At 43.7% G+C, this 24,987-nt stretch overlaps 1 protein-coding gene across 4 annotated transcripts in view; it reads left to right on the top strand.

The window, feature by feature from the left end:
* Positions 1–24,987, top strand: part of KIF13A (kinesin family member 13A) — a 198,636-nt gene that overhangs the window by 98,144 nt on the left and 75,505 nt on the right. For all 4 annotated transcript variants that reach the window (XM_039523229.1, XM_039523227.1, XM_039523230.1 and 1 more), the window contains exons 5-8: positions 17,890–17,982; positions 18,642–18,822; positions 22,551–22,638; positions 23,957–24,091. In XM_039523229.1, the coding sequence (XP_039379163.1) occupies positions 17,890–17,982; positions 18,642–18,822; positions 22,551–22,638; positions 23,957–24,091 (497 nt within the window). The remainder of the gene's footprint in view (positions 1–17,889; positions 17,983–18,641; positions 18,823–22,550; positions 22,639–23,956; positions 24,092–24,987) is intronic.

Genomic DNA, 24,987 nt, shown 5'->3' with positions numbered 1-24,987 from the left:
TACGTCCATGAAGGTAGCTTTCTTAGTTGCAATAACATCAGCAAGGAGAGTAGGTGAAATAAACGCCCTGATGGCCCATCCTCTCTACACAATCTTCTCCAAAGACAAAGTCACTCTGAGACCACATCCTAAATTTCTCCCTAAGGTGATATCCACCTTCCACCTTAACCAACCTATATACTTACCTACTTTCTATCCCAAACCTCACAAGAATCCACATGAGGCAATCCTGCACATTCTTGTCGTTAGACGAACAATCGCCTTTTATTTAGACAGGACTAACCCATTTTGCAAATCTCCACGACTCTTTGTCTCCACCACCGAAAGATCGAAAGGTACGGCTATCTCTATGCAACGTCTGTCCAAGTGGATCTCTGACTGCATCAGATCCTCTTACCGTATTCAAAATATTCAACCACCCGAAGGCATTAGAACTCATTCCACTCGAGCTATGTCCACAGCCGTTGCCTTCCTTCATAACATACCCATTTCTGACATCTGTAAAGCGGTTACACAGTCATCTGAACACGTTTGCCAAACACTATGCTATCTCACAAGATACCACAGCAGACACCATAGTAGGCCATACAGTACTATTTACAGTACTCACTGCCACATCTCCAAAGTTCCACCAACCATAGTGGGTACTGCCACACATTCACCTAGAGTGGAGCACCCACAGGGACAGCACTCGAAGAAGAAGAGACAGTTACTGAGGTTCTTCGAGATGTGTGTCTCTGTGGGTGCTTCACTCCCCACCCTCCTCCCCTCTACTTTGGAGTACTAGTATGATTCTCCACGGTAGAGAAGGAACTGAGGAGGGTGTGGGATGCACACACTCAGGAAGATTCCAATGAGGCGGGAGATACCGAGTGTGTGTGTCCCGACCAGGCGCTGCTACCGAAAATCTCCAATCAACGGCGCCAGGACGCACCGTCTCCTAGAGTGGAGCACCCACAGGGACTCACTGCAAGGTGAGTAACTTTCTCTTACTCGCTAATTTGCTAAACGGAGTGATTCAGTGGTGTGTCCCACTCAGTGTCTATTACCAAGGCTTGTTCTACTGCCTGTTGCACTCCTATGAACAAGCTGCTATCTGGCTAAATGGCCATGTTATTTATTATGAGGATTATTTATTAGGGTTTTTTGCATTGTTTTCTCATAACATTCATCAACGATAGATTGCAGAATCTGCCAGGGTACCATTTGGTATAATTAAATGACACTCGGTATATATATTTAAAATAGACCTTTTATTTTACCTTCTCAAGAGACACATTCGAAATGTGCTTTGCAAAGGTTAGGACAGCATGTGCTCAGTTCCAGTAGGAGACCTATTGTGTTGCTCAGTCACTTCAGTTATACATTTGACATGCTTGTTTTATGGCTTAAACCTTAAATTTCCATTTTCATTTTAGTTTTCCTTACACTAAAGTGTAGGGAATAAACAATAACTAATATATGTTTGTTGAGGATTTCTGGAACTATGTAAGCCTTAAGATATTTTTGCAGCAGTACAGAAAACGAATTACATCTACTAGGCCAATTTTACCCCTGATGTGATTTCACTGAAGTCAGTTGAATTACAACAGACTAATTATACCGCTAGCGTTCAAAGTGCAACAATATGCCATACATTTCAATACCTCACTGTGTACAATACAGTATAGCGTACCTTCCAATACCACACTGTACACAATATGCCAGACCTTCCAACCCAGCACTGTATACAATATAGCACACCTTCTAATACCCCACTCTGCATACAGTATTTTCAGAGCTTGTCATTTATAAGCCCCGATTAGGTATCCACGTATTTAATAGAAATAATATTGAAGTATGTATCCATGTAACTCTCAGCCATTACAGGGCTGGGTGCAGTAAAGTGACCCTCAGGATCACTGCTCACCTGTTGTGTACTTAGCACCTAGTGCAAGAGAGCAGCTAGCAATACTTTGTCCTTGTACTTTCTTGGCAAACTCTTTACAGTGAAAACATTGCCATCAATGCTACTTTCTGTATTTCCAATGTGAGCTGGAAGTGACTCCCACCAAAATGCTTCTCTGGGAATAGGGCAAATATGCTGTGGACCTACAGCAACCCAATATAATGAGGTGCCACCTCAGAATGTGCTGCTAAGGGCATAGCGTGAAAGGAGGCCATCAGCTAAACATGCTGTACAGCTCTTCCAGCATTAGATACAAATTATGTCTCTCTGAGAAGCCTAGGGTCAGCAACTACTTCTGTCTCAAGGCTTTGAGAGAGGGTGAATAATGAAAACCAAAAGACATGTTGCTGGAAAACACCCACAGCCCTGCTTACTATACAATAGAGCAATTTACCCACTTTAAAGCCTATACCTGAGGGAATAAAGGAATGTGGGGATATGACATTGACCCACCCTGTCTAGACTAGGAAGTAGGTTGTATTGAAAAACATGATAATTCAAGCATGTTAGCCAACACGTTTTTAACCATTGCCTATTTTCCCAGTTTAGACCTGCCCATTCTGAAGAGGGGCAAGGAAACAAGGAAGGGGCACTGGACGTGTTAGAAAATCCCAGTTCAAACCACTTGAGCATCCACCAGAGAGCTCAGGCAGATACACTCCAGCCAAGAGAACTCAGCTGGCCTTGAGCTGCTCTTGTCAACCCCAATAGTAGGGGCCTTAGGAAAGTGAAATTTGCTTGTCTGCAGACACGATGGCATGAACAGAAAATCCCTGGGAATTGTGGTCCTACCGTAATTAATCGTAAGGGATTCATCATGCGAGGGAGGAAATCTGGGGTATTTTAATTATGACCTAGGATTCTGGGTGGGAGGGCAATGGAGTGAGTGAGTGAGCAAGTACTTGCCCCTAGGCTACCACTACATATGTACACATAGACTCTACCCCACTCTTTTCCTACAAGCCATAGAGGTGCTCAGTGCTTCTCTTTGTTTCAATCTTTAAAAAAAATAAAAGTGAATTTAGTGCAGGCAAGAAGTGCCAGGCTGACTGACCTAGAGGCCAAATCATTTACTGCACTGAAGGGCTTGGAAATCCTCACCCCTCCTCCCTGATGCTGCCTTCCCCAGTCTCCCCCAGAAATCCCCCAGGGGTTTATTTCCCCCAAACAAACACACACACCCCTCCATCGCTAGCCCCTAGCCCTGCTGCCCCTCCAGACACCCATCTAGGCCACATGGCTCTTCTCTTTCCTTACTGTGGCCACACACCCACCATGCAGGCTCTCAGCCCTGACCTATGCTGCCTCCCCGTCTCCATGATCATCCAGTGTCCCTGGCAGCCCCCACTTCCTCCCTGATCCCTCCATTCCTTCCTCCCCTGAAACCTCCCATTTTGCCCAGTCACTGCAAGAAAGAAGCTCCCCATTTTGCTCACCGGGCAGGCAGCAGCAAGCAAAGCGACTCCAGTGAGCTCCTCTCCTCGGCACATACCTGAGCACAGCTGTAACTGGGTGGGCGGGACAGGACAGGGAATCTTCCCCTCTGGAATGTGCCCCCTCCAGGGTGTCTGAGGAGGGGCATGTGACCATTCCTGCCCCTCCCTAGTGTTGCCCCTGAGTGTTTTGACCTATTAACTAGCAATAACTATCATGTCCTAAAACTGGATGAGACAAATTTTACTTTAATACATGCTAAACTGGTCAAGGGAAGGACCCTACTCTTCATCTCTCCCAGTTTGGCATATGTTAAAATCAGCATTGCCTCATCAACAGCAGAGCTCTAGGGCACAATAGTTAGAACATGTTCTAACAGCACACCATGAAATTCCAGTCAAGGCAAAGTTTAAGGGTATGTCTAAAAAAGAATCAAGGTGTCTTGTTAAAAAACTTGTTTAAACTAATGTTTTAAAATCCTAAGCTAGACAGAGAAAGTTGTATTTTTAACAAGAGTTAACTGGTTGAGGTGAAGGAAATAAAATTTTCCATGTCTATATTTGGTTTTTAAAATTGCTAGCTAGCAGATTTTTTAAAAAAGTAACACACCTGTTCTTCTTCGAGGAGTGTCCCTGTGGTGCTCCACTTTAGATGTCTTGATGCCCTGCACCTGTAATTGGAGATTTGTGGTAGCTGTGCCCAGATGGATTGCACACGCGCCGTTGCTGTCTTGCGCCATTCCGAACGGTTACATAGCGGTGCGCAGCCCACTTTCCCTCAGTTCCTTCTCTACTGCCTTTAACTTGAGTCAGAGCACTAGATAGATTAGAGTTAGATAGCTCATAGTTTGAGATAGCATAAGTAATAGTTAGTTATCCTTTATACATTTCATTTATTTAAAAAAAAATCTTCCTTTTTCTCGTTATCTACCCTCGGTAGACAGTTAGGTTTCAGTAGACTGTCTGTTCCCCTTTGTTACGTTTCAGAGACAAATGTATCCGGCATGTCTGGATCACCAGATTTCAAATGCTGTCTGACTTGCAGACTTTCTATCCTGGTCTCTGACGGACAGGCACAGTGCATTTGGTGTCTGGGTGAGGCCCACAGCATGCAATAGTGTCCAGATTGTTGCAGTCTCGCAGCTAGAACCAAGAAAGTGAGAGATCTCCAACTGAAATTGCTCATGATGGAGAAATCATTGCGACCAGCTTTGGACCCTGGGTCTTGTATCCCTCCAGGCCAATGGTCTCCATCAGCAGCTTCTGACAGAGGACCTGCTTCTACTGCTGCTCATCAGGAGCCTTTACCCAAAAAAGCAACTAAAAAGGGGGCTCAAATTTCTCCTCAGAGGGAATTAGCCAAAAAGACGCAATCCTCACCAGTCAAGTCCACCTCGATACCAACAGCACCGAGCACATTGGACTCCGAGACCCCGGGTCCTTCCAGTCTCGGGAGCTCTCACAGAGCAAAGGAACCAAAGCCGGCTAGGTCTAATGGCGCCTCACAGGAATCTCACGTTCGACTGCAGAAATACAGCTGAATGTTGCAACAATAAACATTATTCTTCACAACCCCCCATTATTTGTTGAGGCTTCAGCATATTTGGTGTCAAGTATCAGAGGGGCGTACTTGGTGTATTCCCCAAAATGAAGCATCTCACTGGGTCAGAGATTACACAGTAAATAAACTTTGACTCACCTGAAGTTTCATAAGTTGTATATGAATCCATCAAGTGTCTAGAATGTCCAGAGCCGAAAAAGGAAAACTGGAGTTGCAGAAAAGTAAAGTGCCCAAAATGTCACATCTGATATTTGAAACTATATTAATCTTATGGGGTGTGTGGACCAGAGACTTCACTCTCCCTTTCACTAATTTGTTCCACTGACTTTTTCTTCAAATTGACATGTTTGAGGTATGAAAGTACTAGACTTCTAAAAGGAAGAGCGTTGCCACTAAAATCAGTTTTTCCCACAACTGAATTTGAGATCAAGTGCTCAGCAGTGATTAGAAGTGGAGATTATGAAATAAACTATCAACATTTTACAGTCTACTCACTTTTTGCCTGTAGGGTTTTGTGGGAAGGAGAGAATTAAAATTTGTCATCTGTGTGTTGTGGCTGACCCTTCACCCTCATCCATCACCAACCCAAGAGACAAATTGTATAAATCAGTGATACTCAGACCTCAGTGGCTCAGGAGCTAAGTTAGTGATCAACATTACCCAAAAGAACCACAACACATTAATTGTTTCATTTACTATTACTATTTTATTACTATTTCAGTTACTATACACACAAAATTCTCCCAGCAGAATGGCTGACCAAGTATTCTGCAATTGGTTAATAACCTAGTAAAAGCATCATGATTGGTTAATAACTTAGATTTGTTGTTAATTAAATGACACTCTGTTTTAATATCATGTGCTGCGAAGAGTTGCAGGAGCCACATTAAAGAACCACTTCCGGCTCCCAAGCCTCAGTCTAAGTATCACTGGTATAGATGTGGAACATGATCTTGCAATGAGATTTACGTGGGTGGATTTTTACATCCTCACACAGAGACTGAGTCTGACATTCCTCAGGGCACAACCTGGACTGCTGAATAGCTGTGTCTCCTCAGTTCTCCAGCCAGGGATGCCTTTTACACTGCTTTACTGGTGTACAGCCACTCTTGGCCAGTTAACATACAGCCTGCAGCATGTAACTTTCTCCCAGCTGCACAGTATTGAGTGCTACTAGTTAGCCACTCATGAATTACACTGCAGAATACCAGCAGATTCCTAGTCCCAGACTTCCCCCAGAAATGTGCGTCTTGTACTGCTCAGTACCCTCCTGAACAATACAAGCTTGTAGAAAGTCTGTCATTTCATTAAAGGAAAATGATATGCATGTCTTTGTTATCCCAAATGGAGTTTCCCACACACTTTAATCCAAACCAGACGTGGGCAGACTACGGCCCGTGGGCCACATCCAACTGATTGGACCGTCTTGCCCAGCTCCTGGCAGGGGAGCCTAGTCCCTGGCCCCTCCTCCACGGTCCTCCCTTTCCTGCAGCCACGCCACTGCGAGGGCGGCACTCTGGTCCGCCACTCCTGCTGGGCAGCGTGGGAGTTCTGGGGGGCAGTCAGGGAAGAGGGGCTGGTTGGATGGGGTGGAGGTTCTGGGGGTGGTGGTCAGGGGATGGGGAACAGGGAGGGTTGGGAATGGGAGTCCCGGGGAGGCTGTCAGAGGGCGGGGGTGTGGATAGGGGTCAGGGCAGTCAGGGGACAGGGAGCAGGGGGTTTGGATAGGGGGCGGGGGTCCCAGGAGGGGACGGTCAGGGGATAAGGAGCAGGGAGGGTTGGATGTGTGGGGGTTCTGAGGGGGGAAGTCAGGGGACGAGAAGTGGGAGGGAGTGCTTAGGGGGCGGGGGCCAGACTGTTTGGGGAGGCACAGCCTTCCCTACATGGCCCTCCATATGGTTGTGCAACCTCAATGTGGCCCTCGGGCCAAACAGTTTGCCCACCCCTGATCCAAATACACTGGTTAAAATAAAACAATAAGATAAGGTTATTAACTACAGAAAGATGGATTTTAAATGATTACAAGTAATGATTCATAAAAGTGAGGATTGGTTACAAAAGAAATGAGTAAAACACAAGCTAATACCTAATTTAACAAGCTAAGTGTCTTAAAAGCAAAAAGGTTTTGTCTCCTCATATGTATACAGCAATCTGTACTGGCTGAAAAGCATTCCAGCCAGGACCACCCCTCCCCCAGTTCAATGATCCTTTCTTTGTCTTTCAAGCATTATAACTACTGTGAGTAGAGATGTGGGGGAGAAAGAGGTGATTTGGAGGCCTCATTCTTGTACCATTCTCCACTCTTTGAGGAGTCCCCCCAGCTGGTGTACAGGCGACAAGTAGTCTCTTGTGGACCTGAGGTCTGACTCCTCCCTATGTTGGAATGTAGATTTCTAATTCACACCTTAGTTTTTTAACACCTGGGTGTTAGTCTGCCTTTTGTTTCTAAGGCTATGTCTACACTACACAGCTTTTAGCGACATGGCTGTATTGGCACAGCTGTGCTGCTAAAAGTCATGCAATGTAGCTGCTGTTTGTTGGCTCTCCTGCCAACAAAAATACTTCTAGCCCCAATGAGCAGTGTTCATGTTGTCGGCAGGAGCAGCATTTGTCGCAGCAAAATGTTTGTCTTTGGGGGTTGTGGGGGGAGAGGGTGTTTAACACCTCTGAAAGACAAAAGTTTTGTTGTTCAATTGCCAGTGTAGACATAGCAATGATACAGAGTAGAATCTTATAACTTCACATACAATGTTGATATACATATTTTACTAGGACAATAATGTTCAGCAAATTGTCATTTCAAATGATACCTCTGTGACATTCTGTACCTCAAAATAGCACCCTGGAACCCCCATAATCACCACTGTGATATTATTATGATATCTCTTGTACAAATTATGCTTTGTGAGGTATCATTTTGTCAGTCTTGATCTGCTGAACAATAATAACCTGTTGGATTGTATGTACTATCATTTTATGTGATGTTATGAAGTATTATTATATGTGCTACTGAAATATGTTGTGAGGCTCTGAACACCCACAACCAATCTTTGTTACAACAAAGGGGTAGCCATCAATAGCTAGATGGCATTAATGGCTCATCAACACACAATCCGCTGTTCTAGAGATTTCTAGGAGGCGGCATGTACAGCATGGGGGTGGACTGAGCTATGTCACAGCAAAGATCTTTCCAGCAAGCTGGAAAAAAATACAAAGGAGATAAGTGACATCATCACGTGGCTTCTTTCCTCTCCCGCCATCTCAAACCTAGTGGAACATCTGGAGGACAAAAACTTTGAACTGGGGAAGGGTGGTCCCATCTTGGAAGGTAGTCCCAGCCTGTATATTGAGGAACTGTAACCTGCTTGTACCATCTTTCAGGGTGAGACATTTTTTGCTTAAACTTTTGCTTAAACTAAAAGTTTAGGATTTAGAAAACATGCTGACTTTTTATTTTCTTAAGGTAACTGTCTCTGACCTTTATACCTACCACTTATAATCACTTAAAATCTATCTTTCTGTAGTTAAGAAATCTGTTTTATATTTTACCTAAAACAGTGTGTTTTGGTTGAAGTACTTGGGAAATCTCAGCTGAGGTTAACAAGGGCTGTTGCACGTCCACCATCCTTTTGTTGGAATGGCGAACTAGGTAATGAGCTTACATTGGCCTGGCTTCTGACCAGTGCAAGACAATGCAGTTCTGGGGTGCAAGGGTGGGGAGCTGGGGGGAATTGGCTGGAGCTTCTCTATTGAGGTTCATGAGTGACTGGGAAATCATTCATGTAATTCAGTTGTGTCCCGGCCTGTGGATGGCTGTGTAAGTGCAGTTCCTATCAGAGGTTTGTAGCTTGTCATCAGCATCACAGTGTGAGGGACAGCGTGGGCTGGTGGGTTTGTAGGGCTCAGCAGTCCCACAGTCCAGGTTGACCCCGTCACAGTGGCGCAGCAAGCACGGTGAAATGCACCGCTTGTTCTGAGTGAGATTTGCAATTCATACACTGGTGTAGAGATTTTAAGTGAGACTTTAAATGCACCAGCTAAGAACAGTCAAAAAGAAGGTTACAAGTTTATTTTCTGTTTGCTTATTTTGGGAAAGGGAAGTAGGGGGAAAAAAAGCAGAAAGATGGGCATCAGTGATGCGGTTTCAAAGTTGGCAGGTGGCAGGAAAAGAGAGAACATCAGTGAATCTTGGAGCTAAGGGAACTGGAAATAGGGATTCAGAAGCAAGCTGAGGAGTTAGCACATCAGTGAGCCGTAGAGCTGCGAGCCGAAGAAGCTGAGGCCCAGAAGCAAGCACTTCAGTGAACCCTAGAGCTGAAAACCTAGCAGGCTGAGGAAAGAGTGGGAAAGACCAAAAGCACCAACTAGATCTGGCAGACAAGCAAAACCAGAACCCCCCACACCATGGTTTCTCACCTCTCAGAAAATTCACAAATGGGAACAATTGTGTCCTGAATACAAAGAGACAGACGATGTTAATATTTCACAAGCATACTTTGTACAAAATTTATCATAGTCTTGTAAAAGTGGTGAACATCAGACCATCACACCCAGTATAATCAGTGAGTTTCCACATGAGTGTAGAGGTCTGACTGCATGGATCTTACTCCGAGATCAAGGCTTTCAAACTGCATGGAAGTGATTTGGAGCAAAGGAAAGAATTGGGGTGAGGGAAGAGGAGTGTGTACAGAGGACTAAGAGGGATTCTTAGTGTACCCCTAGTGAATCTCTAATCCTAAAAATGGTTTGTGTTGTGACATTTATGAACAAGAGAGTGATTCTGTTCCAACTTATTTTCAGTGGCTTATTTTTTACTTGTTAAATATCTTTTGGTTTAAATTTTCTGAGGCTTGGTCTTCATCCAGAAGCAAACTTTTTGTGTGGGAAGTTTAATAAAAATCCAGTTTGAATTTATCTCATATGACACTCTCACCCTCCCACCCCCCCCCCCCAATTATGAGCTTTTCACAGGCAGCTTTTCTCTTGAATAACTCAGAGGCTTTATTTTAAATGTCAAATTTAGCATGTACAGTGACAAGATACAGTGCTGTAACTGGGTTTAAGAAGTTTGGCTTTGAAATAACTAAGCTATATATATATATAGATCAGGTGTGAGAAAACATTCCTTCATTTCAAAGTCACAGTCACACCATGTTAGTAAGTCCAAATGTTCACAAGCATGCTATCTGAAAAGGCAGCAGAGTCCTGTGGCATCTTACAGACTAACAGACGTATTGGAGCATGAGCTTTCGTGGGTGAATACCCACTTCGTTGGATGCATGTACATTGGATGCGTTGTATTTCACCCACGAAAGCTCATGCTCCAATACGTCTGTTGGTTTGTAAGGTGCCACAGGACTCTTTGCTGCTTTTACAGATCCAGACTAACACGGCTACCCCTCTGATACTTGCTATCTGAAAAGTTACACATCTTTGTGTATTATAATGTGATCATTCTAAGAGAGGAAGTGTGTTGGAATCCTTTAATTTTCATACAGAAAGTTAATGTACACATTTAAAAGGTTGAAAGGTTCACTTAAAGGCTTCAAATAGGATTAATGCCAATGGAGAAGACATTTCTTCTTTACGTCTGTTTGTATCATAGGCGCCAACTCTGTGAGTGCTGTGGGGCTGGAGCACTGATGGGGGGGAGGGGGGGAAGAGGTGGGTGCTCAGCACCGACCAGCCACATCTGTTTGGCAGGTGCCCCTGATCAGCTGTTTGGTGGGCACCCCGATCAGCTGATCAGGTGGCTGGGGGCGGGGTGGAGGGTGGGCGGGGGCCTCAGGGGGGAGGAGGGGCAGGAAGAGGCAGAGAGGGTTGGACCCTTGGGGGAGGGGGTGGAGTGGAGTCTTGGGGGAGGAGCAGGGTGAGAAGAGGCAGAGTGAGGGTGAGGCCTTGAGGGGAGGGGCGGACAGGGGCGGTGAGTTGTCTGGGCCTGTGGTGCCCGGGCTCCACGAATATTCAGGGTCCGGGGGCCTGGCTCCACCAGTGTTCGTGGCCAGGTCTCTCCCCTGGCCCTGCCTGCCACCCCTGCCTGCTGTCCCCATGTGCATCCCGGCCCCTCCTGCTGCTCCTGGGTGATTTTAAAAGGCCCAGTGGCCCCCAGCTGCAGCCACCACCACTGGCAGCCTAGCGGTATTACATGTTACAGCGCAGCCATGGCAACGCTGTGACGTGGGCAGTGTAGTCCCAGTTTATTGCCGAGGGAGAGACCCCAGCGATAAAAAAAAATAATAATAATAACCACCCCTGAATGAGAGGTGGTAGTTTTATTGCTGGGAGCATGGCTAAAACTTTTGTCACTCAAGTGTGTGTTTTCACACCCCTAAATGACTAAATTTTTAGCGCTGAAAGTGGCAGTGTAGACACAGCCTAAGGCAACTTCCTGCCCATCCACGCCGCTCCAGGAAGCAGTCGGCCTGTCCCTGTGGCACCGGGGTGTGTGTGTGCCCCACGCCAAGCCGCTGCCAGAGGGGTGTGCAGGTCACTTTCGGGAGCTGGCACCGCTGGAACTAAGCACTGACCCCCTCCTGCACCCCTACCCCATCCCAGAGCCTGCACCCCACACCCAAACTCCCTCCCAGAGCCCATACCCCTCACCCCTCCGGCACCCAAACTCTCTCCCAGAGCAAAACCCCCTCCTGCACCCCAACCCCCTGCCCCAGCCTAGAGCCTGCATCCAGCACCCAAACTCCCTCCCAGAGCCCGCACCCCCTCTTCTGCCCCAGGCCAGAGCCTGCACCCAGCACCCAAACTCCCTCCCAGAGCCTTAAGCGGGGGGTGGGACTTGGACCCATTCTGGGCACCACCAAAAATTATCCAAACCTGCCACCTCTGGGGAGTGAGGCCTTGAGGTGGAGCACCCCCAGGGAAAAATAAAAGTCAGCGCCTATGGTTTGTATTATTATTTATCAAGGAATGTCACAGGCTTGATGTTGTTCAGAACATAGAGGAAAACATGATTCTTTTCAAGGAGCAGATGCAAAGATTTTTGGTTCAGTGTCCTACTAGAAATGGATTCTTGACAGATTAAGAATAATAGTTCATTTGATTTCTCTCTCTCTCTGTCATTTTCTGCTGTCAGCATTGGGTTGTGTCAAAACGTATTAGCAGGTTTTATGTTTAGTGTTCACCTTTGTATGTTGTTTTAGCTCTGTGTTCATTGTAAGATGAACAGAGTTTGTTGCTGGACAATGATGGTGAATTGTAGGCACTATGCTAAGTAACATCTTGAAGCTGTGATGATAATTTAGTTGTGATAGCAATGTTCTAGTCAAGATGGAAAAGGAGCTTCCATAATACATATCCTTAAAGAAGAACTTTTAAAATGTGCACTCGACTTCAAAAAAAAAAAAAAGAAATTTTTTTTTTTTTTATAATGTGTGTGTGTAATTACAATTTTAAGTTTGTTTTGTTCACCAAAATATTAATAGATGATTTACCAGAGCAACCTAAATGCCCATTGCCTCTGCATGTGTTATTTTTTCACTGGTTTTTATACAACTAGCTCAGCTAGCAGCTCAGTTCTGCAGCAGAAGGACACAGACAACAGAAAATGAAAAAGATTATTTTGAGTTTTTTTTTGACAGCCAGAAGGAAGGAGCTGGGTTTTGCTGCCCCCCCCGCTGGCCAACATGCGGCCTGTGGCGGCGAGGCGCGGAGGCTGGGAGGTGAGCGGGCAGGCGAGGGCAGGGGGCAGGGGGCAGGTGGGCCCCCCCAGCTGGCGCCTCTGCTGCGCCCTCTCTTCTGCCTCCTCCCCGCCCTTCCCGCCCCAGCTGTTTGAATCAGAGGCCTGGGAGGGCTGAGGGGGAGCGGCAGCTCAGCGCTCGGGCCCAGGAGGGCGAGCGAGGGAGGGTGAGGGAGGGGGTGGGTGGCGCGCCCCCCTACCGCCTGCTGCGCAGCCCTGCGCCCTCCCCGCCCCCCCCCCCCTGCCCCTCTCTCTCTGCCCTCCCTCCCTGAGCTGGCCTGCCTTATTTGCAGGAAGCGGGGAAGGGCGCGGGAGGGGGAGGCGGCGAGCTCGGCCTGACCCGGTGCTCCAGGCGCTGTGCGGCAGTGGAGTAGCCCTGCTCCAGCCGAGCGGCGCGGCTGTAGTGCTGCCAGCCACCTCCAGGCAGCGCAGTAAGGGGGCAGGGAGTGGGCGGGTTGGATAGAGGACAGGGGAGTTCGGGGGAGTGGGCGGGGGTGGGGGAGTTGTTACGGGTCGGGGTGGTCAGAGGGTGTGGAACAGGGGAGTTGAATGGGGGCAAGGGTCCCAGGAGGGCCGTCAGGAAGGAGGGGGAGGTTGGATAGGGGGTAGTCAGGGGCAGGGGTTCCGGGGTGGTCATGGGACAGGGAGATGGGGGTGGTTGGATGGGGCAGGAGTCCCGGGGGGCCATCAGGAATGAGAGGAGGGGTTGGATGGGGCAGTGGGGGGCAGTCAGGGGACAGGGAAGGGGGGTGGATGGAGTGGAGGTCCCGGGGGGGCATCAAGGAACGCAGGGGGGTTGGATGGGGCAGGAGTCCCGGGGAGGCGCTCCACAACCCCCTTGTGGGGTGAGGAGGGAACCAGTTGTTTAGATTTTGGCAGCTCATCACTGGCCAGGGGGTGGGGCTGAGGAGGCAAGCGGGCGGCAGTGGCGGGGATGAGTAGGCAATGGGGCTGAGAAGGCAGCGAGGGGCAGGCGAACCGGGAGGGTGGGGGGCTGAGCAGGAGAGCGGGCGGCAGGGGGTGGGGGCCTGAGGTAGTGAGCTACGAGTCGGTGGCTGACCTGTTCTACTGATGTGGTCTGGCTCCCATCCCTTCTCCAAGGGTTGCAGCTGTCTGGAGGTGCTGCCTTCCTCAGTCGCACCTCGTTCATTCAACAGAGCAATTGATTACAAAGTTGGGGGAAAATCTTATTCTACTTCTAGCAAAAAGACATTTTTCTTTTACCTTAATTATACTACCTTAGGGGCCCGCTATAACATATTACCAAGGTTCAATACCGCTGTTTTGGCGGGGCGGCGCTAGGGAAGGAGGGTTTGTTTCCGTGGGGCGGGCAGCGCTTGGGGGAGGGGTGTTTGGGGGGGGCTGGGTGGCGCTGGGGGGGTGTTTTCGCAGGGTGGGCGGTTCTGGGGAGGGTTATGTTTCAGGTCTGGGTGGTGGTGGTGGGGGGGTTTTCGGCCCTCAGCTGTTTTCTTTGGAGTAATATGGCCCTCGCTGCTTTACGAGTTGTGCAGGCCTGGTCTACACAGACATTTAGTTCGTGGCAAACTGAGGTGATATTCTCTCTCTCTCTCACTTGCCCGCTGTGCACTAAGTGTCTGTATGGACCTTCCTGCCCAACACTAAAAGTTTCCTAGTGTACATTAATCTACTCCTGTTTCAAAGAGAGAAGGATCAAAATGCACTAAGCACCTCAGTGTGCAGCAGCAGAGTCTATAGCAATGCTTAGTGCACGGCAGACTAGTGCAGGGTAGATTTATACCCCAGCTTGCCACAAACCACATATTCGTGTAAACAAGCCTGTCATTTTCACTTGCTCTATTGTAAAGAGGAGCTGTGGTTAGGACAATGGGTATAATGCCATGAGTTGGGAAACCTGTTTTGCTCCCAAATCTGTCAAAGATTCACTCTGTGGAAGGGTAAATTGACTTATGCTATCTGTAAAATGGAATTTTAATGATGTTCTACCCACTTTTAAAAAGTACTTTGATGACACGTCCTATAGAAATGCAAAGTATTAACAGTGGACAGCATGGGATTATTCAGCAAATACAATATATAGCGGTATAATACAAAGGCACTTCATTTACTTTCTATAATCATAGATGTACATTTACATAATTTTATATAATTCTCATAGAATTTGTGACAATTTAACAAAAAAACCTCTAATGAAAATTAAAAAAAAAAAACTAATGAAAAAGGAAAGAGATGAGGTTTCTGTGGGAACCATAGCTCAGAATTTCCTGGTTTCCATGCAGTTACCATCAACAATACCACTGCATTAGCAAAATAATAATAATAATTAATAATTCCACATAATAGAAATTGAAATTCTTCTTTTTTTCTTGTGAAGGCATTTTGAAAGTAAGTTTCATTTTATTCCTTAACAGTTTAACATCTAGACTAAACAATATTCTATACATCTATATTAGAGTGGGTCTGCTCTGAAAAGTGACTCTGTAAAAACGCCACTTTAGGTTTCTGTACCAGTGTCTGAATGTCTTCCAGAGCAAGTGGTGCTCAATTTTTTTTTATTTATTTTTTTCCTGATTGCCAGCCCTGCAAAAACTCAACTGGTCTTGTGAGTCAAGCTATGGTCTTGCCTACATCTGCATTGTCATCAGTAATAAAGATTCTGCAGGCCAGATTATGTCTGTCACACATGTTCCATACCACTTTATTTCCATCTTCTCTTTTGGGATAGGCTGGAGGTCCTCCTCTTTTATTACTGGTCAGGAGTGGGTGCAATGCGTCTTCTGTACCGAAATAGAATTTTTTTGATATTTCCTGTTTTCTTTCCCCACAAGCTCACTACTGAATTTTAATTTTACTCTCTTTGAAATATACATATTCAACCTCAATCACCATTTAACTTTGCACTCTTATCTGGCAGAAAAGCAAGTGGCTCCCTGTGAAATGAATGCTTTGATAACTCCAGAATGTGCCATCAGGAGTTGGCTGAAGAAGCAAGTTTGTGCATTCTTAGATCCTCTAATTGGTGCTGCATATTCGTCACCCAAATATCCGTGATAACTGTCTGTTTTAGTGTTTTCTATAGTGCTTATCACCATAGCATCTAAGAAAGACATCCCAATTACTTACTGTGGAGATGGTTGCAATATTGTGGAGGGTTGTGACTTCAACCAAAAAGTAAACTGCAGGAGGAAACAATCTCTTAAGCCACAAAGATCCTGTTTTCATCTGCATTTCACTAGCAGTAAAAATATGGGAAGAAAGAAAGTGCGTATTTCAGCAAAATTGTTTCTAAGGCATGAAGTGACTAAATTTTTAATTATTTGGCAGATTTGTGGCACAGAAATCTGACACTAATAAAGGAAGTTGCTGATTGTTTTAAGCTGCTAATGGGTAATGACGTGCCTGTAAAGAAGACTAATTTCAAGTTGTAGAGAATAGTTTTGACTGGACAATGTGTATCATTCAATATATTATAAATGAGTGAAAATCTTTTATATGATGAATTGAGGTAACAGAACACTGATGTATCTGTGGTAATTTCAAAAATGCCATATTCCAGACTGCAGCAGTTGTCTACATCCTTGCATCATTTGACTTGTGAATTTCATAACTCAAATATGAGTCTGCTTACCAGTCATGGAGATATATGTTGTATCCCATATATTCATCACCTTGTGTTGTTTGAAATTTATACTTTTTACCTTGAGGTAATTCAATCCAATGCTGGAAAGCAAATGGGGTTCTCCTCTTTTTCTCTCCCTCTGTGTAAGCAGTGTCAAGTTAAGGATGGGAGGTTTGTTTTTAACTTTTTACACGCTGCATAGTAGAATATTTTTGTAGAATATTTGATGGTCATTGCTACTTATCTCTTATTTAAGACTGAGCTGTTTAAACATTTTGAAGTGCAACTAGACATACATTTCCTGTACTTAGCAGATATGCTGATGAATTTAACTGCTCTCAGATCAGGAATGTGTTGTGGGATCAAAATCGATTTTTATTTATATACACACATGAATCACAATATTTTGTTTAGTCAAATATTGTCATTTGTGTGTATATATAAATAAAAATGCTTTTGATCTCTCAAAATATGCCTTAGCTGAGAGCAGTTAAACTCATCAGCATATCCGCTAAACCAAGGAAGAATTTGGCTAGTTGCACTTCAGTGTTTTAACAGCTCAGACTTCAATAAGAGATAAGCAGCAATGACCATCAAATATTCTACAAAATCACTATGCAGTGTGTAAAAGGTTACACACACACGCGCGCGCGCACACACACACACACGCCCCCGCCCCAAACTAGGTAAAAACCCCACCCTTAACTCAACACTGCTTATTTTGGGAGTCGATGTAGATGGCACACTTCCCAAAGCAGAGCTCAAAATACACAACATACTTACCCCGTTGGTGGTGCACAGAGTCTGAACTTTTGGATGACATCCACTGTTCCTACTTCCATATCTTGGCTCATAGAGCTTAATCTTCTATGACTGTTGTACACAACAGAGGATTTTCATATAGGATCTTTGTATCTAGATTTTCAACTAATACTTACCAGAAAAAAAAAGAGAGAGGCTGCAGTATATGCTAAGCTAAGCCATTCAGCCCAATAATATACATATCATCCCTAGACAGAATCTCAGTTCTTTCATTTTGCTCAAGGTGTCACCTTGACATGGGAAGAAAAATAACTGGCTTTTATTGAAACTTGAGAACCAGATCACAAGAGTGAATAGCTGGGACAATCTCTAGTAAGTGTTCTTTAAACTGGGACACTAACACATTATAATAGTGATGCTGCAGTAATTAGCAATTTTGCTACTACACTCCATGTGTATTTTTGTAATTCAAGAATGCATACTGGCTAAAATGTTCACACTTGGTTGCCTTAAAGTTTAGCCACCTAGATTCTTTTCTAGGCACCTAATTTTAGTTGCTTGATTTTCAGAGGTGTTGGATGCCTGTAGTTCTCATTGAAGTAAATGTGAAGTGCTCAGGACCTATGAAAACTAGGCAACTTTTTAAAAATACTTAAATATAGCTTGTGGTGCCAGTTTTAGGCAACCAGGCTTGAAATCTTGGCCATTTTGATTTTTGTGTGTTAATAATGATGGTTTTTCTTCCTTAGCAATGCTCTCAGAAGAACAAAAATTTCCTTTTAGATTTCCATGTTAGTAAAATCACAATTTACTCAAGGTTTAAGAATCCTGCTCCTTTATTTTAAATAAACTGTGGTGTTTCTTTGTGATTTGCTATTTTGTTTTTGTTTATTTTAGGTCAAGAAGTGGTGTTTAAGTGCCTTGGAGAAGGAATTCTTGAAAAGGCCTTTCAGGGATATAATGCTTGTATTTTTGCCTATGGACAGACAGGTGAGAGAGTCTTCTGTTGAACTGAGAAAAAGGTGGAGATGGCTTCTTTGCAAGTGTGTGTGGGGGAATTAAACAAAAATATTCGAACTAAAAAGAGAATCTAAAAATTCTATGGAAAACAGTAAAAATAAAAAACCCTTCAAACACCATTGTTTTACTACAGTATTATATCCTCTGTTTCATTTTTAACTAAGTACTTGATTGACAGCTCTGGAAACTGAAGTCATCCTCTATTTAAACACAGAATGGGTTCAGCAAGGCCAGTGGCAGTGCAATATTCCTTACACAGTTGTAAATGGATGTTTAGTTTCTACCTGCAGGAGCCACCGTCTAGGATTGAATTGGAAATTCATATCCTGTGCCCATCCATTCTTTTGTGTGTGTTAGGTGAGACTGACAACAAGGGTTGCCAATAAATGGCAGTTGTGGTAGAGGTGTTGTGAAGGATTCCTGTATTGATTTACCTATTTCTTTTCTTTTGTACTCAGATGAACATGCTGACTGCTTGGTGTCCTCCAAGTCACTTTGTTCTCTTAGGTGCTTCTTGAAGAACAAAAGGGGGAGGAAAACATACATTGTGTGAATAATTTAGTGACTATTTGAGAAATTGCAGGATGCTTTAAAACATTCAATTTATCTTCCCCTTTGCTTTTCTCTAGGTTCAGGAAAATCCTTCTCAATGATGGGCAATGCAGAGCAGCTCGGCCTGATCCCACGGCTCTGCGGTGCTTTATTTCAGAGAATCTCTGTAGAAGAAAATGAATCTCAGACTTTTAAAGTTGAAGTGTCCTATATGGAAATCTATAATGAGAAGGTCAGAGATCTGTTAGACCCTAAAGGGTGAGTAGTTTTTATATTAGTTGAGACTGCAACATAGAACTACCCACTTTGGAAGGATTTGAGAAGCTTTTGTGAACTTGTATATGTATAAAACTTGTTCAGGAAGTATCACATGACCAAAATGTTAAAGTGAACAGTTCTCAAATAATACCAAGTTTGTAAAGCGTGGACATGATGATGTTGATTTAGGTTTGGTCTATACTGGAAAATTAGGTCAGCGTAACTAATCCAATCAGGAGTGTGGATTTTTTACCCCCCTGAGCAATGTAGTTATGTCAGCCTAACTCCCTGTGTAGACAGCACTAGGTTGGCGGAAGAATTCTTCTGCTGACCTAGCTACTGCCTCTTGGGGAGGTGGATTACCTATGCCAATGGGAGAACCCTCCCGTTGGCATTGACAGTATCTACACTGAAATGCTGCAGCTGTGCCGCTGTAGTTTGTGTAGACATACCCTTCCTTACTTGTATCTGTTTGAATAGATGCTTAAAATAGCAACTTTTAACTAGTCACTTCATTAACTGTAGAAATGCAGTCACTTTTGGATCAGCTTAGTACAGCTGTTGAAAACCACACACTATGTCAATATACATCCATTTAAGACAGGAAAAGAATGCTTTCCTTTTACATGGGGAAGAAGGGCTGAATGTATTTGAATATTTATTGCCATAGTTGCAGAAGTGTAACCTTGAATATCAGCAGCATTCTCAAATTTTGTATATTTTGTAAGACAATGTTTTTATAGAGAAGTATTTTCTTTTTAGGAAATGTAGATTAATTTTCAAGGACCAAGAACACTAAACAGAGTAAATATATGATTGTAAGGGGTGGGGAAATACAGAAAACTAAAAAGGCATATCAAACTCATCAATACATTGGGGCAACTTGATTCTTCCTTATTTGTGGCTGTGTGATATATGGCAACTCCTGATATATACTAGCTAACATATGTCATTATTTTATAGAAATATGTGACTTACAATTTCTCTTAACAGCTTGCAGTGCTTGTGGAAGCCTTACAAGGGAAAAGACGGCCCAATCCTGCATCCTTCATTACACACCCCATACTCCTAATTATTTCACTAGGAGTTCTGATTGTGATAGGAATGTCGGATTAGGCCTGAAACTCATTAGATGACTTTTGTCTCCCCTCCCCACTGTACTCCCTCAAAACAAAATAAAACAAAAAATCTATCCCCTAAAACTGGACATAAACTAATATAAGCACTTACTTTGTGTTACATATTACATGTGTCTATCCAGCCATTCACTATAACTAGACATCAGTGATGATCCTTGAAACTTTCTCTCCTAGTTCCCTGTATTTAAAAGAATGAATATTTATGAGAAAACTAAAAAACAAATTAAAGACATTTTATTCAGAGCATTATCCTTCATTTGTATAGAATTAGATATGGACAACAAATGAAAAATCCAGTCATACTCTCCATTGTCAAATGTGACGCTTTCTCTGGCAAGCAGAGGAGACCTAAACCATCAGTTTCTGCATTAAAAAAACCTCACTCTTATGGTTCCAAAAATAACCTTGTAAATGTAAACCAATGCTGTGCTGACTTCTGAGAATGCAGAAACTTAAGTGTCCTATTTAATGCTCATAGTGCATCAGAATGAAAGTACAGTAGAACCTCAAAGATATGAACACCAGAGTTAGGGACTTATTGGTCAACTGGATACCATGTGGAACTGAAAGTAATCAATCAGGCAGCAGCAGAGACCCCAGCCCCCACCCCACCCCAAAAAAATCCAGCAGATACTGTACTGCTGTGGGGCTTTAGCCCTGGGGCTCAGGGCTTCAGCCACAGTATGGGGAGAGTCAAGGCTCAGGGCTTTGGCCCCATGGGGGGCACTTAAGGTTGGGGCTTGAGCCCTGTGGAGGGTGCCGAGGTTTGGGGCTTTAGCTACGAGGGGAGTGCCTGTTTTAGCCTCAGCGCTCTCCCCGTAGCTAAAGCCTCGAGCCCTGCCTCCCCCACCCCCCCCAGCTGAAACTGGGAGTGGAACTGTGGGGAGCTACGGTGCCCCCCACGGGGCAGAAACCAGGAACAGAGCTGCAAGGCTGAAGCCCTGAGCCATGGTGCCCTCCTCGAGGCTGAAACTGGGAGCGGAGCCGTGGGGCTGAAGCCCTGAGCCCCAGTGCCCCCACCAGGTCTAAAGCTCTGAGTCCTAGTGCTCCTGCAGGGCAGAAGCCCTGAGCCCCCTACCCTCCGGCTGCAGCCCCACTCCCCCATGGCTGATGTCCATAATGGCTAGTTCAGAGTTACGGAACATTTCATTTACGAACCGCCTCCATGCCCAAGGTGTCCGTAACTCTGAGGTTCTACTGTAACTGACTCTGGTCAGTTTCTTCTATTGAAAACCCTGTATAGCAATGAAATGAGAAATCATGTCACTTTCACTCTGTTTGGAAAAGCTATGAGGCAAGGTGTACAGGTATTCACAGGGGAAGAGGACTGGAACACCAGAAGCAGGGGGAGAAGTAGTCAGGGAATTCTGGAGTTGGAAAATAACTTCTCCTGGTAGTCACAATGAGACTGATATACAGGAGGGAGTCTTAGAAGAGGGTTTGTAAAGCCTAAGTCTTGATCTTCAATAGAAAATTAGGTCAGGTTAACTACATCAGTCAGGGGTGTGAAAAATCCACACCCCTGATCATTGTCATTAAACTGGCCTAAGTCCCTGTGTAGATGGCGCTAGGTCAATGGAAGAATTCTTCTGTCGACGTAGCTACTGCCTTTTGGGGAGGTAGATTACCTATGCTGGTGGTAGAATCCCTCCTATAGGTGTAGGTGTGTCTACATGGAAGCACTATAGCGGTGCAGCTGTGCCACTGTAGCCTTTTAAGTGTAGACAAACTCTAAATATGTAAAAAGCAACGAAGAGTCCTGTGGCACCTTATAGACTGACAGATATATTAGAGCATAAGCTTTCGTGGATGAATACCCACTTCGTCAGACGCATGAGAATATGTAAATATGTAGTGGTTGACTTAATTGTATTTATTAGGTGATAAATCCTAGAACCTTCCCCCATCCCAGCAGCCACGGATAGGGGCTGAGCGTCTTTGTCCCATGGACTTCACTGAGAGCCACTTGCCATCCCTTATACTTTGTATTTGCCCTGGCAGGTGGGTTTAGTTCTCTGGATAGGTTTCTGGTTTTGTTTTTTGTTTTTAAACCTGACTGTGAATATGTGCCCAATATATACAGAATTGTATATGTCAACTAACAGATACAATTTAAAGATTAGGTTGTTACATTTGGATAAAGTGTGAAAAAATATAAAGTTTTGAGTTTCTTCCTTGATTTGCTCTATCACATCCTGGATTTTTGTTTTTCCATTTTTGTCTAGAGAAAAAAGTAATATGAAGCATTTCAGGGTCTGTTCTAACCCCCTATCCCCACCCCACCCCACCCCTCCAACAAGTGTGTGCATTTAAATAAAAATTCACATTATAATGATTAAAACCTAGTAGGTAGATTAACAATAGAAATAAAAGCAAAACAAATACAGAGTTTATCTGGAAGGTGGTTTTGCTATTACTTTAATCATTTAAAAAAAACACAGAATTTTAAAAATGGATCTCTAAGTTCTATAGCTGATGTATTGGCACTTCAGACAATTACTTTCATGGATTTCTTTTTTAACCAATAAAGTTCATAATAATAGATTGCTATGGGATGATTTTTGAATAACACCCTGCTTTGTTCCTAAGGAGCCGGCAGTCCCTTAAGGTTCGAGAGCACAAAGTATTGGGGCCATATGTAGATGGCTTGTCTCAGCTGGCTGTTACTAACTTTGAGGTAAATATAAACTGATGACAAATATCTAAATAACATTTCTGTAAACAGGGTGATAAGGAATTTTGTACTATGTAAACCAGTATCTACTCTGATGTTTTGGTTCTTTGAGATGATTTACATGTTCTAATATTTGGCTTCATTATTGACAGTCACAGAAATGTCTGCCTGAAGACTCAGAATTATTTATTTCAATTAAAAGCTTTTGGCCTGATCTTTTTTCCCCCATGGAAATCAATGGAAAAATTCCTGTTGACTTCTGTGGCAGCAGTATCAGGCTCTTTGTTTTTGGAGATTACAGTGTATATGTAGCCAATGTGTTAAGTTTGCCAATATTTCTTTATTATTTTCATTGTTTTCTGCCCATTGGTTACACTTTTCTTGTATTATGCATATTATGCATATTATTTGTATTAGAGTTTACCATAGCTGCAGAAGTCACTCTGACTCTTTTGAAAATGTTATGTTTCTAGGGTTTATAAAAGACAATAAAAGGTAATATTTACAGAAATGCTGTACACGCTGCATGGAGCTTTCTTTATAAAGGAAATTGGATGAAAAACCTGTTTAAGTATTTTTAAAAAATGGCAGAAAATCTTCACTAATACTTTTCATGTACTACTAAAGGAGGAAAGACCACTCTTTTCAGAGACTTGTATACTTCTGAGGCAGATGTACACAATGTAAGCATGAAAACTACCTTCTAGTTCACTTAGATAATATGTGTTGAATATAATATTAAAGCTCAAATAAATGAAAGAAGCAGTTTCTCTCAGTCATTGACAGATTGCAGTTTCTGTGGTTCCAGTTTTTATGAATTATGTTAGCTAAGGGGAAACCAAATGCAATCAATCCTCTCCAAAAGAACATTTTGCTAGTGTGAATTTTCACAACTTTTTTTTTTTTAATGCACATTTGCTCAGGAGAGTCAGAAAGCACATGTATCGAACTCAACATAATTGCCTTTGGTTTTATACATGTAGAAAGGTACGGTCTCTAAGTGAGGTAACCCTTTGAGCCAATTAAGTGAAGATAGTATTAGTGCGGCTCACTGAAGAAACACGTTGTGTTCATCTGTCTAAATGGTTTTCTATTGGCCTAATTACTGGCATTAAACAAATATGACTTGTACAGCACTTAAAAATTTAGTGGTGTGAATAACTTCAGCCTATCAAATTATGCACCCTTTGTACTCTATATATCTCAAAATGTATGGAGAAGGTCCTCATCTTTTCTATGTTAATGAGAATTTTGTTTAGTGGGAAGAACAATTTCACCCACTTTTATCTTAACATCCCTTTTTACTATGTGTATTCTCCAGGATATTGAGTCCCTGATGTCGGAGGGAAACAAATCTCGAACGGTTGCTGCAACCAACATGAATGAGGAAAGCAGCCGCTCTCATGCTGTATTCAATATTGTAGTAACTCAGACACTTTATGACCTGCAGTCTGGTGTAAGTGCGTGTTTGTGGTGATCCTTGTTTTGAAATAAGAGGGATTCTCCTTTCAGCCACTCAGCCTCCAGGATTTATATTTCAAGGGTGATAAATTTAAAGGAAACATGGAGAACACAATTGAAGTCCATTGTCAGGACGCATACTGTTATGTCTATAGGTAGCACTGCTTAATCTGGGATAAAGAGACACAAATGGCCTACCATTTTAAAACTTAAGCTGCCTTGACTCCTGAGGGGTAGAATTTTTTGCCTCTGCCTTAAGAGTCATAATGTCACCTGGGGACACAGTTTCCTCTATGATATTACATTACCCTTTCCTTTGATCCCGTTAGGGTTATTATTTGTGTGGGAAGGTAGGACACGTGAGTATTCTCTTAAAGACAAAAGAAAAGACGAACCAAGAGTGTGAGTGCACTGCAGTTGGAAGTGTGATTGCAGCATGTGTAGCTATATCTGAGCTAGCTTTACTCAAGCTAGCACGGGTTACCAATAGCAGTGAAGCTACAGCAGCAAGGCCCAGCAAGGCACCCAAATAAGTTCCCAGCATCCTGGGTGGGCTTGTACAGCCCTCACTGAAGCACATGCTGCCCTGGCTTCACTGCTAATTGTACCCACCGTAGCTAGATTGCAGAATGTGTAGACAAACCCAAGCTAGTGTTAACCACACTCCCTGATTGCAGTATAGACATATCCTGTCTTTATTGTAACTTGAACTATTTTCCATTGGTACCTAAAAGGTAATCCATCCTCAAATAATTTTTTCAGTCAAATTGAAACACTTTGATTCCCTTAGCTCATCTAGTAGAGATGATGATTCAGATTGAAATTAAATGTACAAGGAAAACTATGGAAGCAACCAGTTACCAAATGAGAGATGAGCATGCTGTTTAAGAC

The sequence above is a fragment of the Mauremys reevesii genome, linkage group 2 (genome assembly GCF_016161935.1).
Source record: "Mauremys reevesii isolate NIE-2019 linkage group 2, ASM1616193v1, whole genome shotgun sequence".
Taxonomy (NCBI): domain Eukaryota; kingdom Metazoa; phylum Chordata; order Testudines; family Geoemydidae; genus Mauremys; species Mauremys reevesii.
Note: the sequence above shows the minus strand (reverse complement) of the source record. Positions and strands in the feature narration are given on the sequence as shown.